This window comes from Panthera leo, chromosome F2 (assembly GCF_018350215.1).
Source record: "Panthera leo isolate Ple1 chromosome F2, P.leo_Ple1_pat1.1, whole genome shotgun sequence".
In the NCBI taxonomy this organism is placed as follows: Eukaryota; Metazoa; Chordata; class Mammalia; order Carnivora; family Felidae; genus Panthera; species Panthera leo.
The window spans coordinates 18,077,723-18,104,839 of NC_056695.1; the positions used below are offsets into that span (position 1 = coordinate 18,077,723).

A 27,117-nucleotide genomic window follows, 5' to 3' on the forward strand; every position below is an offset into this window, starting at 1 on the left:
CCTACTCCTCTTTCCTACCTCACTCAGCTCCAGACAAATAGCCCTCCTTGCTCTTCCTTAGATACATTAAAGATGCTTCCAATTTGGAGCCTTTACACAATCGTTCCCTTTACCTGCTCTTTCCTCAGACCCCCTTTGCTCTCAAGTCTTGTATCATCAGAATGTTCTTCCTATGCCACCTAAAAACACCTAACCCACACCTATCCCTGGCCCTCTCTATTACTTGCTTAGTACTATATATTTTCCACAGCATGTATAACAACCTGAATTTGTTTTGTTTAATGCAGTTTTCCCAATAACCAGCTCAGTAAATAGTAACCGAATAAATGAATGAATGAATTTAGTCATGCATCTGATAACTTTTGAGATAACTCTATAAAATGTATTTGGCATTTTTTCTTACACTGTAAAAGTTTTTCTTACAACTTAAAAATAGTGCCATCATTAGTATTAGTTATTGCTACAGTTTGAATTCTTGTGTCCTCTCCAAATTCATATGTTGAAATACTAATGCCCAATGTGATGGTATTAGGAGGTGGGGCCTTTGGGAGGTAGATCACAAAGGTAGAGCCCTCATGAATGGGACTGGAGATCCTAGAGAACTCCCTACACTTTCCACTATGCACGAACACAGTGAGAAGGTGTTATCGATGAACCAGGAAGCCCTCACTGGACCCCAGAACTATTGGTGCCATGATCCTGGACTTCCCAGCCTTTGGAACGGCCAGAAATGAATGTTTGTTTTTACAGGACACCCAGTCTTTGGTGTTTTGTTATAGCAGCCCAAACAGACTAAGTTATTTTCCAGGCACCTAATAGCTTCTCCTGGACTGCTCAGGTGCTGCAGTTCACTAGGATTGTCTGTGGCTTGGGAAATGACAGTATAAAGGCAAGGTAACTGCCCATGAGTCTCCTGTCATCATTGAGCATAACAGAGCTTTTCAAACAATTACAGAAAGTGGTAGATAAAAAGAGTATCATTGCTTTTCTATTTCTGCATGTAAGAATAGCATTTAGAAGAGATTGTTTAAACACTTTTTTTTAAAAAAAAGATTGTTTTAATAACAAAAGTGACTTCAAAAGGAGCTTGGATTAATAATAAGCATATGGATTGAAAGGAATTGAGACTCTGATAACAAAGAAAATATTTAATAACATTAGTGACCCGTAAGGAACATAATGCAATAATGCTTATGAGATGTTAAAAACAGTAATGAGGACTGAAAAATTCAAGGCAGCTAGATATAAATGAAATTTATGAAAAAAAAAAATAACATGACTTGCCAAATGCAAATGATACAGCTGGAAGAAAATTATCAGAGAGATGTAGTTTGTTTTTGGTGAGCTCAGAAATTAAATAATGCTAAAAAGCAACCAGCATAGTAGAAAAAGAATTAGTAGATAAAAGCTTTAAAAACCTTTCTTGTATGTATGCCCAAGGCAAGACTAGAGGCCTCCTAAAGATGGAGCAGCATGGGAGGGTCACCTGGTGAAACAGATGCAATAAAATTACTGGACTTAAAAAATCAGTACAAATGAGGGGCACCTGGGTGGTTCAGTCGGTTAAGCGTCCGACTTCGGCTCAGGTCATGATCTTGTGGTTTGTGGGTTGGAACCCCATGTCGGGCTCTGTGCTGACAGCTCGGAGCCTGGAGCCTGCTTGTGATTCTGTGTCTCCCTCTCTCTCTCTGCCCCTCCCCTGCTTGTGCTCTGTCTGTGTCTCTCTCTCAAAAATAAACAAACATTAAAAAAAAATCAGTACAAATGAAAAAAATCAGTATCTCAGGAACTGAGGGAGTTATTCTGCCACCTCCATCATGCCTCACTTTAAAAATGTCATTTTTGGGTCACCTGGGTGGCTCAGTCAGTTAAGCGGCCGACTTCGGCTCAGGTCATGATCTCACAGTCTGTGAGTTCGAGCCCCGCGTCGGGCTCTGTGCTGACAGCTCAGAGCCTGGAGCCTGCTTCTGATTCTGTGTCTCCCTTTCTTTGACCCTCCCCCGCTCATGCTCTGTCTCTCTCTGTCTCAAAGATAAATAAACGTTAAAAAAAAAAAAATTTAAAAAAAATGTCATTTTTATATGCTACTTAAGTGACTTTCAAAAAAATAAATTATTTGTAAATGGCTTTTACATTTTGTTTGTAACATCATTTTAAAAATTCAACAAAGATATTTACTTATGATGTTGGAATAGATTTATAAATAAACTGAGATATTGTCCCTCATATGCAAATTCTTATATATTTACCCACAAGAATGATCAGAAATAAAAATATATCGTTTTGTGTGTACACACTATCAGTACTAAACATTATTTAATCTGTGGTTACAAAAGCTCGTGGGTGGGTCTTGTTTCAGGAGTGAGAAGGGTAAAATAGGGAGGTGGACTTTTGCATATAATCAATATCTAGATTAGAGAAAAAAAGGATGTAAGGATAAATTCACAAATGATAAAATAGCTCTTTTAAGTGGGTGTATTAACTTGAAAATATATGTTTGAACAGCAAGAGAAGAAGATAAGAGCTTTTTGTGTTCTAAGTCTTAGAAGGATTTTCAGTTTAGCTTTTTGATTCTCTATCCTAGAAAGAAGGAAGTTTGCAAAAACATGTTTAAGGTTGATGAGTTAAAGGGGCACTGAAAGGAATCGACACTGCCTTCTTCATACAAGTATTACTAAGGAAATAGAAATAATACGCTAATATGTCTATTAGGCACATTATTTTAAAAACCAAAATAGTATGAATGGTAAATGACTATGACAAGGTGGTGTAGTACCAAAAATGAAAACAAAGAACAAGAAAAATTGCACTGAATATCAGAAAAAGCTTATGAAATAATAGAATTTTTGGCCAAGGTAATAGATGGGGACTAGAAAATGAAATGACTAGAAAACCCTGTGCTGGCCAGGGTTTCATGAAAGGGCACAGAATCCACTTCAGCTAGTTTAAGCTGAAGCTGGTTTAATTTTTTTTTTTTTTTAAATAAGGTGTTAAATGACTTTCAGAACCATCAGCAAAGAAACTCTAGTTTGAGCCACCTTGGATGACTTCAAGAGGTATGATGCAGGTTACCAGGACTCCTCCCTTTTCAAAGAGGAGGAAGCAGTACATTCAGGTAAGAGTCAAGATGGGGAAGCTGCCTCAGATAAACCACAGACCTCCACAATGGTGCAAGACAGCAGGAACAATAGAAGCCACAACAAAATGACCTCCATCTTACTTTCCACATTCTAAGTTTCACATGAGGGCACCAAAAGTGTAGAACCTAAATCATACTCAGATAGGGATCTATCTTTAAGTGGGTCTAGGAAATGCAGTCTATCTTTGTGGTCTCAACAGTGCAGGAAGTCTCTAGAAAGAGGTTGGAATGGATGGATGGACAGTGCCTATCCATGACACTTACTAAAGATTTCATTATAAGAGAAACTTAGAAAACATCTGAAGTAACAACAGAGAGCTGGATCAAGATAGTGGAACAGAAAAATCCCAAGTTCACCTTCTTCCGTGGAAACCTGAAAACTACAGCTACATATAGAACAACCCCTTTCTGAGGATAACCTGAGGACTAGCAGAACATATTTTATATAACTAAGTGTATAAAGAAAAAGCAACATTGAGGTGGGTAGGAGGGGTGCAGATGCTGTCTAGTTGGGGCCCACACCTCTGACCCAGTGGTCTGCAAATGGGAGAGATATCACAACTGTAGAAGCCCTCCCTGAGACATGGGGGGTCTGAGCCCCACATTTGTCTCCCAGATTGGAGGATCTGCATTAGGAAAATGAGCCCCCATAGTGTCTAGCTTTGAAAACCAGTGAGCCCTATTTCCAGGAGAGCCAAAGGACAGTAAGAAATTAAGATTCTGCTTTAAAATGTCATGTGTACAATCTCACTCCAAGGCTCAGCCCAGAGGTAGCAGTTTGAAGAGCTCATGGGTTATATGTAAAGGAGATTCGCTGACTGTGTCGGGGAAGGGCAGAGATATGTTGCGACTTTCTTCAGGGATGGAAGTGCTAGTGGATGCCTTTTTCCCCCCACTCCCTTCTACCTAGCTATCCTGGTGCTCGTGGGCACCATTTTTGACACTCTCCATCTACTACTGGCACCACTCACCCCACCCCAGTTTTCCATTGCAGACTCACCCTGCCCAACCTGCCTGGTCAGCACTCCCCTAAGAGGCTCTCTGCCCTGCCACACTCAGCAGGCAGCCTTAGTCAGTACCGGTACCCCTCCCAAGAAGCCTCCATGATGGTGGGCCAGCCTCCACACACTAGAGCACCTGCAACAGTTCTGATCATATCTCACAGATACATAGCCAGAGGCCTGCCCCACCCACCAATGCACCTGCAGCTGTGGCAGCCTACCTAGCTTTACAGCCAGCTGCCTGGGGGCCAATCATACACACACCAGTGTACCTACAGCCACTGTGACTAGACCTCACAGACAGCCACACTAGGGGACAGCCCCACACACCAGCATGCTCATAACAAATGCAGCCCAGCCACAACAGGAGGGTGCATGCAGCCTACACAGGGAATACCCTTGAAGTACCTGGCTTAAGTGACCAGGGGGGGTTGCACAGCTGGGCCCTATAGGACACCTTCTACCTAAAGGCACTCCTTCATGACTGGGAGATGTAACTGATCTATCTAAAACATAAAAACAGAGAATTTGACACAATGAGGAGACAGAGGAATGTGTTCCAAATAAAAGAATAAGACAAAACTGCAGAAAAAAGGCTAACCAACATGGAGGAAAACAATCGATCAGATAAAGAGTTCAAAGTAATTTTTATAAAAATGCCCACCAAACTCAGGAGAATAATGGATAGACACAGTGAAAAATTCAACTAAGAGATAGGAGACATAAAAAAAGAAAAAATCAGAACTGAAGAAAACGGTAACTGAAATGAAAAATATGTAAAGAGAATCAATAGCAGATTAGATGATGTAGAATGGATCAGCAATTTGGAAGACAGGATAGTGGAAGTCACCCAACTGGACCAGCAGAAAGATAAAAGAATTAAAAAAATGATAGTTTAAGATACCTATGGGACAACAGCAAGTATAATAACGTTTGTATTATAAGAGTCCTAGAAGAAGAGAAAGAGGGAGAGAAAATCCATTTGAAGAAATAATAGCTGAAAATTTCCATAACATGGCAAAGAAAATAGACATACAAGTCTAGGAAGTACAGAGAATCCCAAATAAAATGAGCCCAAAAAGACCCACACCAAGACATATTAGAATCAAAATGTGAAACATCAAAGATAAAGAATCATAAAAGCTGCAAGTGAAAAACAACCAGTTATGTATAAGGAAAACCCCACAAGAATATAAGTTGATTTTCAGCAGAAACTTTGCAGACCAGAAGGGAGTGACACAATATAGTCAAAGTGCGGAAATGAAAAAAATTTACAACTGGGAATACTCTATCCAACAAGGTTATCACTCAGAATTGAAGGAACAATAGTTTCCCTGGCAAGCAAAAATGAAAGGAATTGATCACCATTAAAATTGGCTTTACAAGCAATGTTACAGGGACTTCTTTAAATGGGGGGAAAAAGCCATGACTAGAAATAAGAAAATTAATAAAGGAAAAATTTCACCAGAAACAGCATACATAGTAAAGGTAGTAGATCAATCATTTATAAAGCTAGTATGAAGGTTAAAAGACAGAATTGGTTATATCTATGATAATGAGTTAAGAGATACCCAAAAAGATGTAATATATTATGTCACATATACAAAATGTGGAAGGGGGAGTAAAAATTTAGTGTTTTTAGAATATGTTTGAATTTAGGTGACCATCAGCTTAAAATAGACTGCTATAGACTGAGGATATTATATATGAATCTCATGGTAATCACAAGTTAAAAACCTATGATAGATACACAAAAAATAAACATAAAGGAATCCAAAGATAACATTAAAGAAAGTCATCGAATCACCAGGGAAGAGAGGAAAATAAGAACAGAGAAGAACTACCAAAACAACCAGAAACCAAGCAACAAAATGACAATAAATATGTATTTGTCAATAATGACTTTAAATGTAAATGGACTAAATACTCCAATCAAAAAGCATATAGTAACTGGATGCATTAAAAAACAAGACCCATTTCTGTGCTGCCTATAAGAGACTAACTACAGGCCTAAAAAACATACAGACTGAAAGTGAAAGAATGGAAAAAGATATCCCATGCAAAAGGAAGTGAAAATCTGGGGTAGCAATATTTATATCAGACAAAACAGACTTTAAAACAAAGGTTGTAATATGAGCCAAAGAAGGGCATTACCTAATTATAATAAGATTAATTTAACAAGAGGGGATAACACTTGTAAATATCTATGTACTCAACATAGGCGGACCAAAATACATACAGCAAGTACTAACAGAGAGAGAATGACAATAGGATATAATAGCAGCAAACTTTAATACCATACTTATGTCAGTGGATAGATCATCCAGATAGAAAATCAATAAGGAAAATTGGCTTTAAATGACACATTAGACCGGACGGATATATGGATGGAGACACACACACACACACACACACACACACACGGAACATTCTATCCAAAAACAGTGGAATACACATTATTTTCAAGCTCACATAGAACACTCACCAGGATAGTTGACATTAGTCTACAAAATGGGTCTCAATGAATTTAAGAAGACTGAAATCATACCAAGCATCATTTCTGATCACAGTAGTATGAAAGTAGAAATCATTCACAAGAGGAATACTGGAAAATAACACAACATGATACTAAACAACCAATGGGTCAATGAAGGAATCACAGAGAAAATAAAAAAAAAAAAAATACCTGGGGACAAATGAAAATAGAAACACAATGTTCCAATATATATGGAGCAAACAAAAGCAATTATTTTTATTAATTATAATTTTTAAATGTTTTATTTATTTTTGAGAGAGCATAAGTGGGAGAGGGGCAGAAAGAGAGGGACAGAGGATCTGAAGTGGGCTCTGAGCTGACAGCAGCAAGCCCCATGTGGTCATGGGGCTGAGCCGAAGTTGAATGCTCAACTGACTGAGCCACACAGGTGCTCCACAAAAGCAATTCTAAGAGGGAAGTTTATAGTGACACAGGTATACTCCAAGAAACAAGAATAATCTCAAATAAACAATCTAAATTTACATCTACAGAACTAAAAAAAGAAGAAACAAACCTCAAAGTTAATAGAGTGGCAGTAAATAAAACAGAAACAAACAAACAAAACAGAAAAAATTCAATGAAACTAAGAGCTAGTTTTTTGAAAAGATAAACAAAATTTATAAAACTTTAGCCTGACTCATAAAAAAAAAAAGATGGCCTAAATAAATAAAATTGGAAGTGAAAGAGAAGTCACAATGAATATTATAGAAATACAAGGGAGAAGAGGCTACTAGAATAATTATACACCAACAAATGGGACAATCTAGAAGAGACGGATAAAAACCATACAATTTCTAAAAATATATGGTGTTATAAGACTGAAGCAGGAAGAAATAGAAAATGTGAACAAACCAATTACTAGTCATGAAATTGAATCAGTAGTCAAAACCCTCCCAACACACAAAAGTCCAGGACCAGACTGCTTCTACCAGGTGAATTCTACCAAATTTTAAAGAAAAGTTAACATTTATTCTCAAACTATTCCAAAAAATTGAAACTATACAAACTCATTCTATGAGGCCAACATTACCCTGCTGCCAAAATCAGACAAATACATGACAAAAAATAAAATTATAGGCCAATATTCCTAATGAACATAGATGCAAAAATTGTCAACAAAATATTAGCAAACCAGAGTCAACAATACATTAGAAGGAATATACACTATGTTTAAGTGGAATTTATTACAGGGATGCAAGGATGGTTCAATATCCACAAATCAATCAACATGATACACCACATAAACAAAATGAAGAATTAAAATCATGGTTATCTTGGGGTGCCTGGATCGCTCAGTTGGTTAGGCATCCAACTATTGATTTCAGCTCAGGTCATGAACTCACAGTTCGTGAGTTTCAGCCCCATGTTGGGCTCTGTGCTGACAGTGTGGAGTCTGCTTGGGATTCTCTCTCTCTCTGCCCCTCCCCCTCTTTCTCTCTCAAAATAAATAAACTTTACCAAAAAAATCATAATTATCTCAATAGATGATGAAAACCCGTCTCATGACATTAAACATTCATTTATGATAAAAACTCTCAACAAAGTGGGTTGTAGTGGTGACATACCTCAAAAAATAAAATCCATACATGAGAAATCCAGAGATAACATTATACTTAATGGTGGAAAGCTGAAAGCGTTTCCTCTAAGATCAGGAACAAGACAATGATGCCCAATTTTAGCACTTTTATTTAACATACTAGTTGAAATTCTAGCCACAGCAATCTGACAATCAAAAGGAATGAAAATCATCCAAATTGGAAAAGAAGTAAAACACTCACTATATTTGCAGGTTCCATAATACTATATTTAGAAAACCCTAAAATCTCCTCTAAAAATAATTAGAACAAATGGAGTCAGTACAGATGCAGGATAAAAAATTAACATACATAAAAATAGCATTTCTATACATTAATAATGAACAATCAGAGAAATTAAGGAAATGGTCCCATGTACAATTGCATCAAAAAGAACAAAATACCTAGGAAAAATTTAATCAAGGAAATAAAAGACCTATACTCTGAAAACTATAAAGACACCAAAGAAAGATATAGAAGATATCACAAACAAATGGAAAGATAATCTATGCTCATGGATTAGAAGAATTAACATTGGTAAAATATCCATTCCTTTCAAGGCAATATACCGATTTAGTGTAATTCCTATCAAAATTCCAATGACCTTTTTTTGCAGAACTAGAACAAATAATTTTAAAATTTGTATGGAACCATAAAAGACTGGGTAGCCAAAGGAATCTTGAGAAAAAAGAACAAAGCTGAAAGTATCATGCTCCCTGATTTTAGTAAAAGGTGAAAGATTTATGCGATCTAAAGACAAACCAGAGTATCTCCCTGATTTTAAACTATATGACAAAGGTATAGTAATCAAAACAGTGTGGTACTGGCACAAAAAAAAAAAAAAAAGATACATAGATCAACACAATAGAGAGTTCAGAAAAACCCATGCTTATCAATCAGTCTTTGACAGAGGAGGCCAAAATGAACAATGGGAGGAAGACAGTTTCTCCAATACATGTTGTTGGAAAAACTGGACAACTATATGTAAAAGAATGAACTGCTTTCTTGCACCACATATAAACATAAACTCAAAATGGATTAAAGAGTGAAGCGTTGGTGGGATAGTGGTGAGCATCGCTGTCTTCCAAAATAGATTGAAGACTTAAATATAAGACTGGAAACCATAAGTCTTCTAAAAGAAAACGTAGACAGTAAGGTCTTGACATTAGTCTCAGCAATAGTTTTTTGGATTTGTGTCTGTAGACAAAGGTAACAGAAGCAAAAATAAGCATATGGGACTATATCAAGATAAAATTCTTTTGTATAGTGAAGGAAACCATAAACAAAATGAAAAGGTAACCTACTGGATAGGAGAAGATATTTGTAGATATATCTGTGAAGAGGCTAATATCTAAATATACAAAGAACTGACATAACTCAGTACCAGAAAAATCTGATTAAAAACATGGGCAGAGGACCTGAATAGACATTTATCCAAAGAAGACACACAGACGGCCAAAAGGCACATGACAAGTGACTCAACATCATTTAATCATGAGGGAAATACAAATCAAAGTCGTAATATATCACCTCACATCAGTCAGAATGGATATTGTCAAAAAGATAGGAAATAATAAGTGTTGGCCAGAATGTAGAGAAAAAAATGGAACCCTTGTGCTCTCTGATGGGAAAGCAAATTGGTATAGCCACTATGGAAAAGAGTATGGGGGTCCTCAAAAAATTAAAAACAGAAGTACCATAGTTATCCAGCAATTCTGATTTTGGGAATTTATCTGAAGAAAATGAAAACACTAATTTGAATATATATATGCACCACTATGTTCACTGTAGCATTATTTACAACAGGTAAGGTACAGAAATAATCAAAATATCCATTGATAGATGAACGGATAAAGATGTGGTATGTATATTCATATATATAATGAATTATTACTCAGCCATAAACAAGAATGAAACCTTGCCATTTGTAAGAGCATGGATGGAGCTAGAGAGTATTATGCTAAGTGAAGTAAGTTAGGGGAAGACAAATACTGTGTGACTTCACTTCTATTTGGAATATAGAAAACAAAACAAATGAACAAACAAAACAAAGCAGAAACAGACTCATAGATATAGAGAACAATCTGGTTGCTGGCAGAGGGGAGGGGGTGGGGCTGGGGGAAATGGATGAAAAAGGTGAAGGGAATTAAGAGGTACCAACTTCCATGTATAAAATAAATAAGTCATGAGGTTGTAATGTACAGCATAGGGCATATAGTCAATAATGCTGTAACAACTTTGTATGGTGACCAATGGTAGCCAGACTTATGGTGATCACTTTGTAATGTATATAAATGTTGAATCACCATATTGTACACATGAAACTAATATTTCACGTCAACTACACTCCCCTCAAAAGCAAGTTCACCAAAGTGATGACATTTGAGGGGAAAAATAAAAACAAAACCAAACCAGAAAATTCAGTAAGAAAGAGTTCTTCCCACATTTTAGCATTCATTGTCAGCCCTCCCTAAATATCAGAAGAACTATTACAGAAAGTATTTAAACAAGAACATCTGGGAAAAGAGGTAGTAATACCTTAAAGCTACATACTTTATTTTGAAACTTTCATTTTGAAACTGTGATAGTACTGCTTTTGTGGTATGATTACTTGTAGGAGTCAGCAAATAAGAAAGTAAGTTGCCTGGTAGTGTGGTTGGTTCTATATGAGCAGGTACAGGTAGGATTGTTGCAGAGAATCAGAGTAATGATAGAAGGTCTTAAAACCGTCATCAAGAATTGAGGCCTAAACTAACTCCAACTGTGTTAACGTCTAAAATGATAGTTGGGTTTTCTGGCAATATGACAGAATTGTGACAGACACTGTGATAAAAGCTCCTGCTAGAAACCCCTCTGAATGTTCAATCAATCAATTTAAATACACATGAGAGTTCTGAAAAATACTCCCAAGGGAACAAACATGAAGAGGGGGCTGGAATGACGAGAGCTGAAGCAAAAGCTGCAGCTGTTCTTGGGGTATCTGTTGGCTCAGAGTCTTGTTTCATTCATGTGGTAGAGGCGGGGGATCAGGATTTGGATCTTTAATATGCAGGAAAGGGGAATAAGGCCCAGGCATTCACCTGGGACCTTCAAAGGTTAACACTTTCAATGAAAGTTGCAAAAAAAAGTCTGCCTCCATGGGAAGATACCAAGTTCTACCTGGAGGAAAATGTCTTCCTGGAGAATTCATAATCATATACTCGATATCACATGTAAAGTCAAACTACCTGCATGGTATGAAGTGGCCCAACATCAAAAATAGCACCTGGGAAGCTTCTTCTCCTCTCTTACCATATATTCCCAATTTCCCTGTTGTCTCTGTTGCATAATTGTGGTTAAAATAGTCCCAGTCTTATTATTATTTTGATACCTAAACTATTCTTTGCAACCACACATTGTTTAACTTTTTAACAAAGTGAAATGACCATTCACGACAAGCTGATCCCTAAAAGGTCAGATGTAATGGCTTAAAACAGGGGTTACTGGAGTCAGTCAGACTTGGCTTCTCACTGTGGCTCAACGCGTGTATAATCTGAAGTGAGTTTCCCAATTTCTTAGAACTTTAGTTTCTTCATCAGTTAAATAGGGATAATAATAGCATCTACCAATGAAAGAATAATCTTGAGCACTTAGCACATGCTTGGCTCATAGTGAATCATTAATAAATGTTAGGCATAATAGATATAAATAATAACAATTACATTAAAAACCAGTGAGCAAACCCCATATGATCTAAATTTCTAAATCTCTAGGATTCTATACCCTTAACTTTCTTTATAAGAAACACAACTAAGCATAATGACATATTAATAGATTCCCTAATTCTGAGCCAATCTTGCATTATTGGGATAAATCTCACTTGGTCTTTTAATTTTTTATTATTATTTTTTTAATTTTTAGAGAGAAAGAGCATGTATGTGTGAGCAGGAAAGGGGCAGAGGGAGAGAGAGAGAATGCCAAGCAGGCTACATGCAAAGCCCTGATGCAGGGCTTGATCCCACGACCCTGGGATCATGACCTGAGACAAAATCAAGAGTTGGACGCTCACCAACTCAGGTGAGCCACCCAGGTGCCCCAGCAGTCACTTTTCATTCCCCTCTCTCCCTAGCCCTTGGCAACCACTAATCTACTCTTTGTCGTTATGGATTTACTTATTCTAGACATTTTATGTAAAGAAAATCTATAATATTATTTGTGAATGGGTTACTTCACTTACAATGTTTTAAGTTTTATCCATGTTGCAGCATGTTTCAGTACTTATTCTTTTTATGGCCAAATCATATTCCATTATATGGATATACCATGCTTAACTATTCATTGCTTGATAGACATTTGAGCTGTTCCCACTTTTTGGCTATTATAAATAGTGCTGTTATAAACATTTGTGTACACATCATTGTATGGATGAATGTTTTCACTTCTCTTAGATATATATGTAGAAGCAGAATTGCTAGGTCATGGGGTAACTCTGTATTTAAAATGTGACTGATTTTAAGCAGTTTTCCATAGTGGCCACATAATTTTACAAGCCTACCAGCAAGTATTAGAATTCCAAATTTTCCATACCCTTACCAACATTTGTTATTGCCCATCTTTTTTATTATAGCCATTGTAGTGGGTGTGACGTGGTACCTTGAAGTGCATTTTCCTGATGGCTAATGATGTTGAGCATCTTTTTATGTGCTTTTCCCCCATTTGTATATCTTCTTTAAAGAAATCTGTTCAAATCATCTGTGCATTTAAAACCGAGTTGTTTCTTTATTTTTGAGTTGTAAGAGTTATTTTAATATTCTAAATAAAAGGTTCTTATTAGATATATCATTTGCAAATACATTCTCCCATTCTGTAGGCTGTCCTAATAGCAATTTATGTTTAGGCAACACTTGAATTACTCAGGGAAAAAGCTTAGGTATGGATGTCATCCAAACTCTTTACCTCTCTTCTGGATTTATTCCAGTTTGGAAGTAGTGCTCACAACATTCTCTATAAGGAGTGGATAGAGGAAGGAAAAAAAACCCCACAATGCCCAGTAGAGAGTATGTGCTCAATTAACTTTGGCAAATGAATGAATAAAATTTATGTATTTATTCTTGGTTCCTACCACTATTCTGACTAATTGAATCCTTTTGCTGGATCCACTTTTAGAGCAATGATATTCATTTCATGGCCTGAAGGGGGAGCTATGAGGTATTGAAAAGATGTACCTGTTTCCATGTGGATGCTCTCAGCTGTCTGTCTACTCTACATTAAATGCACTGAAGTGTAACACTGTCATATGGGAGTCAACAGATTTTTCATGGTAAAAGGCAGTTTCATGTTCTACTCTTTAAGTTTGAGACTCATGGGCTTAAGAGAAAGAAACAGCTGTTTTTGTCAGTTCAATGTTGACTCTATAGTGTTTTCAATAGTCCTGGGCATTCTTATGTCATTTATACTGTGATTGTTTATTTGGAGCTTCATTTAGGGACTTCACTTACTTCTAGACTCTCGACCTAAGAGTGGTTCCCTCAGTGAGGTTCACTGTTCCTTGGGCCAGGCAAAAAACTGTGGGGAAATGGTTCTGATGCTGTGAGGGAAGAAGGTCACATCTACCTACTTGTCATATCAGTTGAATTCCCTTGGGACACCTTGGGGGAAGAGATGATCCCAGCCAGGCTGTCTGCATTCCCACATCACTTACAACTATCTATCAATGTCATTTTGCAACTTACATTTGACATAATCCCCTTGTACATCTGGAGTGTGGATTCACAGGAAGAATCATAATGATTCAAAAATGGGAAGAATCAAAGGAATTCTAGTTAGGACTGTGGGTAAAACTAAGAAATCAATGAAGGCATATGTATGAAGGAAACAAGCTGAGTAAAGGAAAAAGAACAATGTTTTTTGTAACTGGATATAAACAAGAGTCTAACTTTACACAGGCAGAGTTGGCTGGCCTGCTAGTGTAACTGAGCTTAGCTACCCATCTAGTGCACTCACTCGGATGGGGTGACTGTGGGCATTATTTGTACGACATACATATGTATGCAGATACCTGCCAACTAATGAAATAGGACACACTTGGGGCACCTGAATGGCTCAGTTGGTTAAGCATCTGACTCTTGATTTTGGCTTATGGGTTCTGGTCCCATGTGGGGTTTTGTGCTGACAGGACAGAGTCTGCTTGGGATTCTCTCTCTCCCGCCCCCTCTCTCTGTCCCTCCCCCACTCATGCTCTCTATCAAAATACATAAACTTAAAAAAAAGAAATAGGACACAGTTATGAGCATGCAAAGCTGTCACATCAGAGAGGGGGGGAAAAGAGTTTGTTTGTTTGTTTTAAATAGTGGTCTTAGGGAGTTAATGTGAAAGAGCTTTTTGTCTCAGTCCAGATTGAAGAAAAAATTTTTTCATTGAAACATCCACCAATAATACCATTTTATAGTATTTATGTGATGCTTTTTCTTCTCTCATAAGTGGGAACACTTTTAAGGTTACCTTATGGCTCTTCATAGCAAAATCCTCCTGAAGGAGAGAAGTACTTTAACAAACAATGGTCCTGCGGTTCAGAGGTCAATAGACTGTTCTGCAGTTTTGGGGAGAAGAGATAGGTCACTGATAATTAGATCTCTGTTTGGAACCAGGACTGAATTAGGCATTAAACATATGTAAATTCCCTTAATTCCTGTAAGAATGCTATGAGGTAGGTGTTATTGTTATAAATTGATGGGTAAAAAAAATCACCCTAATCATTGAGTTAATAATGGTAGAATCAAACCATATCTGTCATATTCTAGAGTCATGCTCTTAATTGCCAATTTTAATTGATTAAGGGAGGTTGCCTGGAGAGGATATGTGGAAGGAGTCTAAGACCATGCCCAGTTGCTCTGTCTAACGTGAGTAGGATGGGAGGAGTGGTATCTAATGCAGAACCCAAGGCATCATAGAATGAGTGATTTGGGGGGACAGGCCTCACTTCTAAGGGACTAACAGAATACTTTCTGTTACACAATGGTCTATTATTTGAGGGAGCTAAGGAAGGACTCTGTGAAAGGAGAGTTCTTTACAACTGTCTTTTTTTTTTTTTTTTAATAAAGTAGGCTGCGTGCCCAACCTGGAGTTCGAACTTACAACCCTGAGATCAAGAGTCACGTGCTTTACTAAGTCAGTCAGATGCCCCTACAACTGCCTTTTGATAATACGTTTCCGTTTCCGTTCCCTCTCTCCTAGTGAAGGAAACCAGAATGTCACACCCCAAAGTACACCTCTTTGACATACAAATTGTTTTGAGCTAAAGGCAATTAAGCAGCAGCGAATGCAGAGAAAGCTCTCTACCTTGCTCTTTTCTGCCTAAAGAGAGGATATGAATTCTTTCATTGGAGACAGACTCTTATCATCCCAGAGACAGCACCACAAGAATCTGCCAATAAACCTACTCCGTTAGTTGCCTCCCATAAATTTACCTTCCTACAGCTTGCTGCTTTTGCAAAGCCCAAGGGCTTCCTTCATCCTGTCATCTCTACAAATTTACCGAAGATGCTATATAAGCCGGAGTTCTAAGTTGCCACTTCCAGTTACCTTTCATGAGGTTTTTTCCCATGTGACATATGCTGCACACGTTAATAAACTGTTTTTCTCTTGCTAATCTGCCTTTTTAAGAGCTTCAGCTGGAAACCCAAGGTGAGTAGAGGTAAAGTTTTGCCTCCTCTATACTAGCTATGGCTAATTATCTCCCTCTTCTCCCCCTCTCTAGTAGTACCTACATGCTTCTGAATTTTGCAAGTTTCCTTCCTTAAAATGACATTCTCTCTTTTCTTGAAACATATTAGTGAAGCATGGAATGTAGCAGAAATATAATTGCCATGTGAGTGACCAATCGACGTATGATAGGTAGATTCTAGACAAGGATTTGGTAGTTTTGATTGTCATAGACAGACGAAGGCAGGATCAGAGTAACTCTCTCAATGAAAGGATGAAAACATTTAACCAGAGTTATATTACAAACCACAGTTTCTGTTTTAGTTTCTGAATGTCAAATATTCCTCAGTTTTCTGCTTTTACATCTGTGTTTAAAGTTTCAATTTTCAGGATTGGGTTGAGAGATTTAAATTGTTGATATTTGCATAAAAATCACTTTCATTTTCTTTTGTAAAGTATAGCTACCATGTGTATATCTGTGTTTTTCTCTATTAGATTTTCACATAAAGAAAAACATTAGCCTTACACTGGAATCCTAATGGGCTCATCATTTTTGAGAGTGAAAGCTGTAGAAACCTCTGGATCTGAATCCCAGTTAGTTTCCAACTTACCGCACCATTTCACTTTCCAGTTACGATTGGCATCAACTCCACGGCAGCGAAACCTTGAGTTCCTTGACCTTGTTTTTCTCCAGAATCGATCCTAGATGCAATTAAGAAAACAGGTGCAGAAAAGAATACTTAAAAGGCTATCCACATACATTTAGTAGCTGTGAATGAATCACAGCACTGCAGGGAGAGTTCCTTGGGAACAGACAAATCCAGGAAGAAGAAAGAGGACTGAATTAGCAACAGAGACCCAGGTTCATGCTCCAATTTCTGTCACACACTTGTTAGCTTCTTTTGGCCTATTTCTTCACAGGCAAAACTGAATAAGCTGGACTAGTGTAGTGATTTTTCACAATTTCTTTGGAAGGAGAAATCTTTACTTACGTGAAATCTTATGCACAGACAAACATATAAACAGAAGGTTGTTTCTATGATGGGAGAGAGAGTGGAGGTCCCTTTTGTAGTTCTGGAATCATTAGGCTGCCTACCAAGCTTCCTTCCTCTTCTATGACTGTTTTCTGTTTATTCCATTTCTCTTTTCAATTGGATAGGCAAAGCGACTTACACTGGTCCAGCTAAAGTGGTATCCATCAACGTTAAATACAGGCATGATATAGAAATACAGATGATTCAACATTTTTCTCATGATTGGGTCACTCCTATATGTTAGAAGAGCCTAAAAGACAAAGGTGATATTTTTCTTACAAACTGATCTCAAATACAGATTTAAAAAAATATATATGAAAATCCTCCCATGGGAAATACCAAATATGCTGGGTTAAAAAGTAACGAGCTAGGGGTGCCTGGGTGACTCAGTCAGTTGAGTGTCTGACTTCAGCTCAGGTCATGATCTCATAGCTCATGAGTTCAAGCCCGGGTCAGGCTTTGTGCTGACATCTCGGAACCTGGAGTTTTCTTTGGATTCCTTGTCTCCCTCCCTCTCTGCCCTAACCCACTCTCATTCTGTCTCTGTCTCTCTCAAAAATAAATAAACATTAATTTTTTTAAAAAAAATAACAAGCTAATTGAACTATATATACTCTGTGACATCATATACTTTTTTTTCTAATTAAAAAATTTAGTTATTTTTAAAAAGTTTTTACTTAAATTCTAGTTAGTTAACATACAGTGAGATATTAGTTTTAGGTGTACAATACAGTATTTCAACACTTTAAAAAAATTTTTAATTTTGAGAGAGAGAGAGAGACAGACAGACAGACAGAGTGTGAGTGGGGAAGGGCAGAAAGAGTGAGACACAGAATCTGAAACAGGCTCTAGGCTCTGAGCTGTCAGCACAGAGCCTGATGCAAGGCTCAAACTTGGGAACAGTGAGATCATGACCTACACCAAAGTCAATGCTTAACCAACTGAGCCACCCAGGTGCCCCATGATTCAACACTTTCATACAGCAGCTGCTACTCATCACAACAAGTGCCCTCCTTAATCCCCATCACCTGTTTAACCCATCCCACACCCCCATCATATATTCTTTATTGAGATTTTTGTCCCAAACTTTTTGTTACTTATACATTTTAGCAAAGGTAGCTAAACAGATTAATTGGGTAGCCTCTAACAGTATTTCAGGACTGGCTAAATTTTAGGCTGATGAAGAAAGCAATTATTCAGACATGCTTTTGTATAATCAGTTTTTTTAAAATATTACATTCCACTTTGGACAAAATAATTACCCAAATATTTTGGTGTCTTTACATGATATTTCATAACAAAAGCTATTTATATATGTCACTTAATTGCTTATGTCTAACTGGGACCAGACTCAAGTCTTCAAATTTATTGCACTGACACTGTTCTCTCCTGATTTAAAAAAATTTTTTTTAAATGTTTATATTTGAGAGAGTGACAGAGCCCGAGTGGGGCGGGGGGAAGGGGACAGAGAGAGAGAGAGAGGGAGGGAGGGAGACACAGAATCAGAAGCAGGCTGTAGGCTCTGAGTTGTCAGCACAGAGCCTATGAACCATGAGATCATGACCTGAGCCAAAGTCAGATGTTCAACAGAGTGAGCCACCCAGGCGCCCCACTATAAAAAGTTTAATAAACATTATAACATCTCTATCATTCTTATCATGGCTGTTTTGAAATCTTGCTCTTATGATTGGGTTTTACTTATATTGTGTCTGGCCCCAAGTCTGAAGATTCTGGACTACAGGTTTGGCCTCAAACAAAAAAACCGAATGTGCTAAGAATACAGACATTTTGAAATATTTTTAAAACAATTCTTTTTGGTGCCTATTTGTCCATGTATAGAGTATCTCAGAGAAACGGGAAATTTGAAAATGGCTGCCTCTGGGGAAGGGACTCATGGGAAAGAGAATTACCTTTAATATTTTATCTATTTGGATTGTTTGAATTTTTACCATATTAAAAACACAATTCAAATAAGAGAATTCTTAAATTATGTATATACTGCCTTAGAAAATTTAATACTTAAAACTTCAATTTTTTTTTTTTACATATAGTTAGGATTTCTGAACCCATCATAAACAGCATCTGCATTTATATGATAAGAATACTGTTCAGAGAATAATCCAATATATTAGAAACTATCACTATATTAGAAATAATGAATATAGGGATATGATTAGGAATATAAGAGTTATGGGAATGCAAACTGGTATAGCCCCTCTGGAAAACAGTGTGGAGATTTCTCAAAAAACTAAAAATAGAACTACCCTATGACCCAGCAATTGCACTACTAGGTATTTATCCAAGGGATACAGGTGTGCTGTTTCGAAGGGACACATGCACCCCCATGTTTATAGCAGTGCTATCAACAATAGCCAAAGTATGGAAAGAGCCCAAATGTCCATTGATTGGTGAATGGATAAATAAGATGTGGTATATATAGACAATGGAGTATTACTTGGCAATCAAAAAGAATGAAATCTTGCCATTTGCAACTATGTGGATGGAAACAGAGGGTATTATGCTGAGTGAAATTAGAGAAAGACAAAAATCCTAGGACTTCACTCATATGAGGACTTTAAGAGACAAAACAGATGAACATAAGGGAAGGGAAACAAAAATAATATAAAAACAGGGAGGGGGACAAAACAAGAGACTCATAAATATGGAGAGCAAACTGAGGGTTACGGGAGGGGTTGTGGGAGGGGGGATGGCCTAAATGGGTAAGGGGCACTAAGGAATCTACTCCTGAAATCATTGTTGCACTACATGCTAACTAATTTGGATGTAAATTTAAAAAAATAAAAAATAAAACAAGTTAAAAAAAAGAATATAAAAGTTAAACATTTTTATTGAATATAATTTAAATATTTAGGGGCTTAACACAAGTTGACAAGTGCTAATACAATTTTCTCTTCTCCTTTAAGGCTCAATTATAATTTTTTGGCCACATAGCTTTGGTAGAACTTTTATACATGCTTGAATTTCTATTAACTGTCTAATGCTTCAAACCAGAGGAAAATTCCTGGTATATGATTGTTCATATCCTAGAATTTTGATTTCCTCTAATTAATGGAAGTTCCCCAATGCCTGGAAGAAGTCTACTGCTGGGGATGGCAGAGACAGAGCTATATGGTTAGCTACATTCCTTCCATAAGGTTAGGCAGGTGTGGTTTCTGTGCCACACTAGTGAAGAAGAGAGAAGAGATGAAAGGAGAGAGAACTGAGGCAACAAGGCAAGAAAGAAGGTGTAGGAAAAAGTGATGGTAATTTCTCTCCCTCCCTGTCTAGCACTGGGGACTGTAGCTCATTTGTCTCAGTCCAAATGTGGGAAGTCTCACTTTTTCCAAGCATGGATCATGTTAGCACCTCAGCACCAGACTATGGTAGAGACCTGAACGGTAACTTTCTCATCTTATTCTGCCTTCTCCTCTTTGAATGCAAGTGCCCATCGTGCTTTTGTATTTAAAAGAATACTAACTTCCTTCTTAAAAATTACATTTTAAGCAAATAAAAAAAGAACAGAGAATATTACATCTATGTGACCAACTACATTTTGCCATATTTAATCTTTATTTTTTATTTTTTTAAAGTTTATATGTTTTGAGAGGGAGACAGTGTGCATGCGAGTGGGGGAGGGGCAGAGAGAGAGAGAGCGAGAGAGAGAATCCTAAGCACGCTCCGTGCTGTCAGCATGAGCCCAATGTGGGGGATTGATCCCACAAACTGTGAGATCAGGACCTGAGCCAAAACCAACAGGTGGATGCTTAACTGACTTGCCCAGGCACTCCTATTAAATCTTTTAAAAAGAAGTTGAGATATTACAGAAAAAACTAAAGTTCCCTTTTTATCATACCCTAATCCCATTTTCCCCTCCTCCACCAAAGTAATCACTATTCTAATTTTTATGTTATCATTCCTGTACATGATTTTCTGTTTTGCCATGTATATCTATAGATATATATATCTATATCTATACCTATATCTATATATATATCTATATATATATATTCATATATATATATATATATATCCTGAATATATATATATATATTCAGGAACAGTATATAATATTGTATATACTTTGAAATTTCATGCAAATCATTATGTATCAATCTACAGTCTACTTTTCTCCCCAACATTTTTGACACTTGATTTATTCATTTTAACTGCACAGTGGTATGCTATTATAGATAAATCCACAATTATTGATTCCTCATTTTGTTGATGGAGAATTAACTTGCTTTGTTACAATATTGCAATGGACATTCTTGCACATTTCTCCTAGACATGTGTGGATTTTCCTTTTTTTAAATTTAAATTTTCATCAGTTAACATACAGTGCAATATTGGTTTCAGAAGTAGAATTCAGTGATTCATCACTTATATACAATACCCAGCGCTCATCACCAGTGCCCTCCTTAGTACCCATCACCCATCTAGCCCATCTCCCACCCACTTCCTTCCGTCAACCCTCAGTTCTCTAACATTAAGAGACTCTTGTAGTTTCCCTCTCTTCTCTAGCACCCCCTTCCCATAAGCTCATCTGTTTTGTTTCTTAAATTCCACATATAAGTAAAATCATATGGTATTTGTCTTTCTCTGCTTGACTTATTTTGCTTAGCATAACACATTCTAGCTCCATCCATGTCATTGCAAAAGGCAAGATTTCATTATTTTGGATGGCTGAGTAATATTCCATTGTATATACCACATCTTCTTTATCCATCCATCACTTGGTGGATATTTGGGCTCTCTCCATAATTTGGCTACTGTTGATAATGCTGAACATTGGGGAACATGTACCCCTTTGAATCTGTATTATTGTATCTTGTGGGTAAATACCTAATAGCGCAATTGCTGGATTACAGGAACCTCCATACTGTTCTCCAGAGTGGCTTTACCTGTTTGTGTCCCCAACAGCAGAGAAAGAGAGTTGCCCTTACTCTGCATATCAGCATCAACATTTGTTGTTTCCTGTGTTGTTAATTTTAGCCATTCTATGGCTGAGGTGATACCTCATTGTAGTTTTATTTTTCCCTGATGATGAGTGATGTTGAACATCTTTTCACGTGTCAGTCATCTGGATGTCTTCTTTGGAAAAGTGTCTATTCTTGTTTTTCTTAACTGGGTTGTTTTTTGGGTGTTAAGTTCTACATAGATTTTGGACACTAACCCTTTATCAGATATGTCATTTGTAAGTATCTTCTCTCATTCTGTAGGCTTTTAGTTTTGTTGATTGTTTCCTTGCTCTACAGAGGCCTTTTATCTTGATGAAGTCCCAATAGTTCATGTATCTTATTGTTTTTGGTGCAATTGAAAATGAGATTGATTCCCTGATTTTTTTTCTGCTGCTTCATTATTGATGTATAGAAATGCAACAGATACATCCATGTTGATCTCATATCCTGTAGCTTTGCTGAATTCATGTATTACTTCTAGAATTTTTTTGGTGGAGTCTTTTGGCTTTTCTACATACAGTATCATGTCATCTGTGAAAGTTTGACTTCTTCCTTGAAGATTTGGATTCCTTTTATTTCTTTTTGTTGTCTGATTGCTGAGGTTAAGACTTCTCATACTATGTTAGACAGTAATGGTGAGAATGGACATCCTTGTCTTTTTCTTACCATAGAGGAAAGGCTCTAAGTTTTTCCCTGTTGAGGATGATATTAGCTGTGGGCCTTTCATATATGGTCTTTATAACATTGAGGTATGTTCCATTTATCTCTACTTTGTTGAGGGTTTTTATCAAGAAAGGATGCTGTAGTTTGTCAAATTAAAAAAAAAATTTTTTTAATGTACATCCAAGTTAGTTAGCATATAGTGCAACAATGATTTCAGGAGTAGATTCCTTAGTGCCCCTTACCCATTTAGCCCATTCTCCCTCCCACAATCCCTCCCGTAACCCTCAGTTTGTTCTCCATATTTATGAGTCTCTTCTGTTTTGTCCCCCTCCCTGTTTTTATATTATTTTTGTTTCCCTTCCCTTATGTTCATCTGTTTTGTCTCTTAAAATCCTCATATGAGTGAAGTCATATGATTTTTGTGTTTCTCTGACTAATTTCACTTAGCATAATACCCTCCAGTTCCCTCCATGTAGTTGCAAATGGCAAGATTTCATTCTTTTTGATTGCCGAGTAATACTCCTTTGTGTATATGTATGTGTATATATTTCTTTATCCATTTATCCATCAATGGACATTTGAGCTCTTTCCATACTTTGGCTATTGTTGATAGCACTGCTATAAACATTGGGGTGCAAATGTCCCTTTGAAACAGCACATCTGTATCCCTTGGTTAAATACCTAGTAGTGCAATTGCTGGGTCATAGGATAGTTCTAATTTTAATTTTTTGAGGAACCTCCATACTGTTTTCCAAAGTGGCTGCACCAGTTTGCATTCCCACCAGCTGTGTAAATGAGATCCTCTTTCCCTGCATCCTTGCCAACATCTGTGGTTGCCGGAGTTGTTAATGTTAACCATTCTGACAGGTGTCAGGTGGTATCTCATTGTGGTTTTGATTTGTATTTCCTGGATGATGAGTGATGTTGAGCATTTTTTCATGTGTCGGTTGGCCCTCTGGATGTCTTCTTTGGAGAAGTGTCTATTTATGTCTTTTGCCCATTTCTTCACTGGATTATTTGTTTTTTGGGTGTTGAATTTGAGAAGTTCTCTACAGATTTTGGATACTAGCCCTTTATGTAATATGTTGTTTGCAAATATCTTCTCCCATTCTGTCAGTTGCCTTTTAGTTTTGCTGTTTCCTTCGTTGTGCACAAGATTTTTATTTTGATGAGGTCCCAGTAGTTCATTTTCGCTTTTGCTTCCCTTGCCTCTGAAGACATGTTGAGTAAGAAGTTACTGCGGCCAAGGCCAAAGAGGTTTTTGTCTGCTTTCTCCTCAAGGATTTTGATGGCTTCCTGTCTTACATTTAGGTCTTTCATCTATTTTATTTTTGTGTATGGTGTAAGAAAGTGGTCCGGGTTCATTTTTCTGCATGTCTCTGTCCAGTTTTCCCAGCTCCATTTACTGAAGAGACTGTTTTTATTCCATCGGATAGTCTTTCTTGCTTTGTCAAAGATTAGTTGGCCATACTTTTGTGGGTCCATTTCTGGGCTGTCTATTCTGTTCCATTGATCTGAGTGTCTATTTTTGTGTCAGTACCATACTGTGTCAAATGTTTTTCTGCATCTATTGACAGGATCATATGATTCTTTTTTTTATTATTAATGTGGTATACTGCATTGATTGATTTGTGAATATTGAACCATCCTTACAGTCCAGGTATAAATCCCACTTGATCATGGTGAATAACTCTTTTAACATAGTGTTGAATTGTTAGTATCTTGAGAATTTTTGCTTCCATGTTCATAAGGGATATTGTCCTATAATTCTCCTTTTTAGCAGGGTTTTTGGTTTTAGAATCAACGTAATGCCAGTTTTGTATAATGAGTTTGGAAGTTTTCCCTATTTTTTGGAACAGTTTGAGAAGAATAGGTATTAGCTCTTCTTAAGTATCTGGTAGAATTCTCCTGGGAAGGCATCTGGCCCAGGACTCTTGTCTGTTGGAAGAGTTTTGATTACTGTTTTAACTTCTTTCCTGGTTATGGGTCTGTTCAAATTTTATATTTTTTCCTGTTTCAGTTTTGGTAGTGTGTGAGTTTCTAGGAATGCTATTTCTTCCAGAATGTCCAGTTTGTTGGCATATAATTTTTCATAGTATTCTCTTTGTGTTTCTGTCATGTTGGTTGTGATCTCTCCTCTTTCATTCGTGATTTTATCTATTTGGGTACTTCCTCTTTTCTTCTTGAGAAGTCTGGCTAGGGGTTTATCAATTTTGTTAATTCTTTCAAAAAACCAGCTCTTAGTTTTGTTGGACTGTTCTACTGTTCTTTTGTTTCTATACCATTTATTTCTGCTCTAATCTTTATTATTTCCCTTTTCCTGGCTTTAGGCTTTATTTGCTGTTCCTTTTCTAGCTCCTTTGGGTGTAAAGTTAGGTTGTGTATTTGGGACCTTTCTTGCTTCTTGAGAAAGGCCTGAATTACAATATATTTCTCTCTTAGACTGCCTTTGATGCATCCCAAAGGGTTTGGGCTGTCATGTTTTCACTTCATTTGCATCCAGGTATTTTTTTAAAATTTTCATTCTTCTTTACTAGGATGTTGACCTCCATATATTTGAGGGCTTTCCACTTTTCCTCGTGGTTGACTTCAAGTTTCATGGCATTGTGATCTGAAAATATACATGGTATGATCTCAGTCTTTTTGTACCTGTTGAGGGCTGATTTGTGACCCAGTATGTGATCTATTCTGGAGAATGTTCCATATGCACTCAAGAAGAATGTGTATTCTGCTGCTTTAGGATGAAATGTTCTGAATATATTTGTAAATCCATCTGGATTGGTGTGTCATTCAAAGCTTTTTTTTTTCCTTACTGATTTTTTGCCTAGGTGGTCTGTCCATTGCTTTAAGTGGGGGGTTTTAACATCCCCTATTATTATTGGATTATCAGTGAGTTATGTTTGTGATTTATTTATTTGGGTGCTTTCAAGTTGGGGGCATATTTATAATGGTTAGACCTTCTTGATAGTTAGACCCCTTAGAGAGTTTATGATAAATCTAGGAATAGATTTTCTGGGCCATGGATTTATACATGCCTTCTGTTTTACTAAATGCTATTTCAAAGTTAGTAAATACTCTCATGTGCAATGAATGAGAGTTCCCATTGCTCTACAACCTTACCAACCCTTGATATTATTAACCTTTTAGTTAAAAAAAAAAAAAATCTAATGGGTTCATGAAATTTTGACTTCACATTTCTCTCATTTCACATTAAATAAATTGAACTGTGTGTGTACACACACACACACGTATGCAATTCTATAAATTGTTCATTTATGCCCATTAAAAAAATTAAATTCTTATTCTCACATTCTGGGTATTAATCCTTTTGTTAAAATGCATCATGAACATCTTCCTTTCTTGTAGCTTATTGGTTCCTATTTTCATCATATCCTTGTTGTACATAAACTTCTTTCACAATTATATGTATACAGTTTTAAGAACTCATCTCTGCCCTATGATCATAAAGACGTTACCCTGTATTTTCTTTAAAAAGTTGTTTTAAAGTTTGTTTTCAAATGTAAGCCTTAAACCTCCTAGAAATAATTTTTTATAGGATGTGAGGTTGGGATTTAGTTTTCTGCTATGGAAGACCAATTGTGCCACTGTACCCATTTGGATGGTTCACTTTTTCTCTAGTGAGTTCATGTTCCACCTCTGTCAAATGTCAGGTTTCATTTGTGCGTGGAATTGCTCTATGTACTTTGGTTTATATTCATTCACCAAAACCACACAATGGTTGATATAGAATCAGGGTCTGATAGGATATGTCTCCTCACATTCTTCAAATTTCCTTGGCTATTTTTGACCCTTCTCCCTTCACACTGATTTGAAATTAAGGTTGAGCACATTAAAGATGTCTGCTCTATGCTGTTTTTTGTCATTAATGAATGTTGAATTTTTGCATGTAATCTTTCTTCTTATATTAACCATAGTTGTTATAATCAATTTTAATTAGTAATTTTCTATTGTTAAATTATCCTTATATTTCTGGGATAAGCTCCTTTGGTTATGATATGTATTATATTAGCTGGATTCAGGTTGCTAATATTTACATCTATATTCCTGAGACCTATAATTTCCTTCCTTATTTTGTCCTTGTCTGGTTTTGGTATCAGAGTTATATTATTATGGGAGAAAACCATCTAGGCTTAAAGCAGAAATTAAATATTAAAAGAAGACACACAGGGAGGAGTGTATCTTTGCTTTGTTTCATTGGTTTCTGCACATTATCCTTTTCAAATCTGAGTTGAAATATTAGTTCATTAATTTGGAGACCTTATACTTTTGTAATATATTTAAAACTACAAATTCCTCTTCAGTACTATGTTACATTCTATATGTTTTAATAGTTTTGTTTCCATTTAGTTGTAAATATTGAAAAATTTCCTTCATTTATTTAAATCACATTTTTAATTTTAAAACAGGCGAGTTTTCCTTAAATCCCATTGTGACCTAGTGTATAGTCAATTTTTGTAAATGTTTCAGTTGGGCTTGAAAAGAATATGCAATCTCTAATTATTGGGAATGGA

General features: G+C 36.6%; 1 protein-coding gene across 2 annotated transcripts in view; it reads right to left on the reverse strand.

Annotated features, from left to right (window-relative positions):
* CPA6 (carboxypeptidase A6) overlaps positions 1-27,117 on the reverse strand; it is a 364,246-nt gene that overhangs the window by 58,997 nt on the left and 278,132 nt on the right. For both annotated transcript variants that reach the window (XM_042924104.1, XM_042924103.1), the window contains exons 7-8: positions 17,104-17,214; positions 16,542-16,632 (exon numbers count right to left, since the gene is read on the reverse strand). In XM_042924104.1, coding sequence (XP_042780038.1) covers positions 16,542-16,632; positions 17,104-17,214 — 202 coding nt within the window. The remainder of the gene's footprint in view (positions 1-16,541; positions 16,633-17,103; positions 17,215-27,117) is intronic.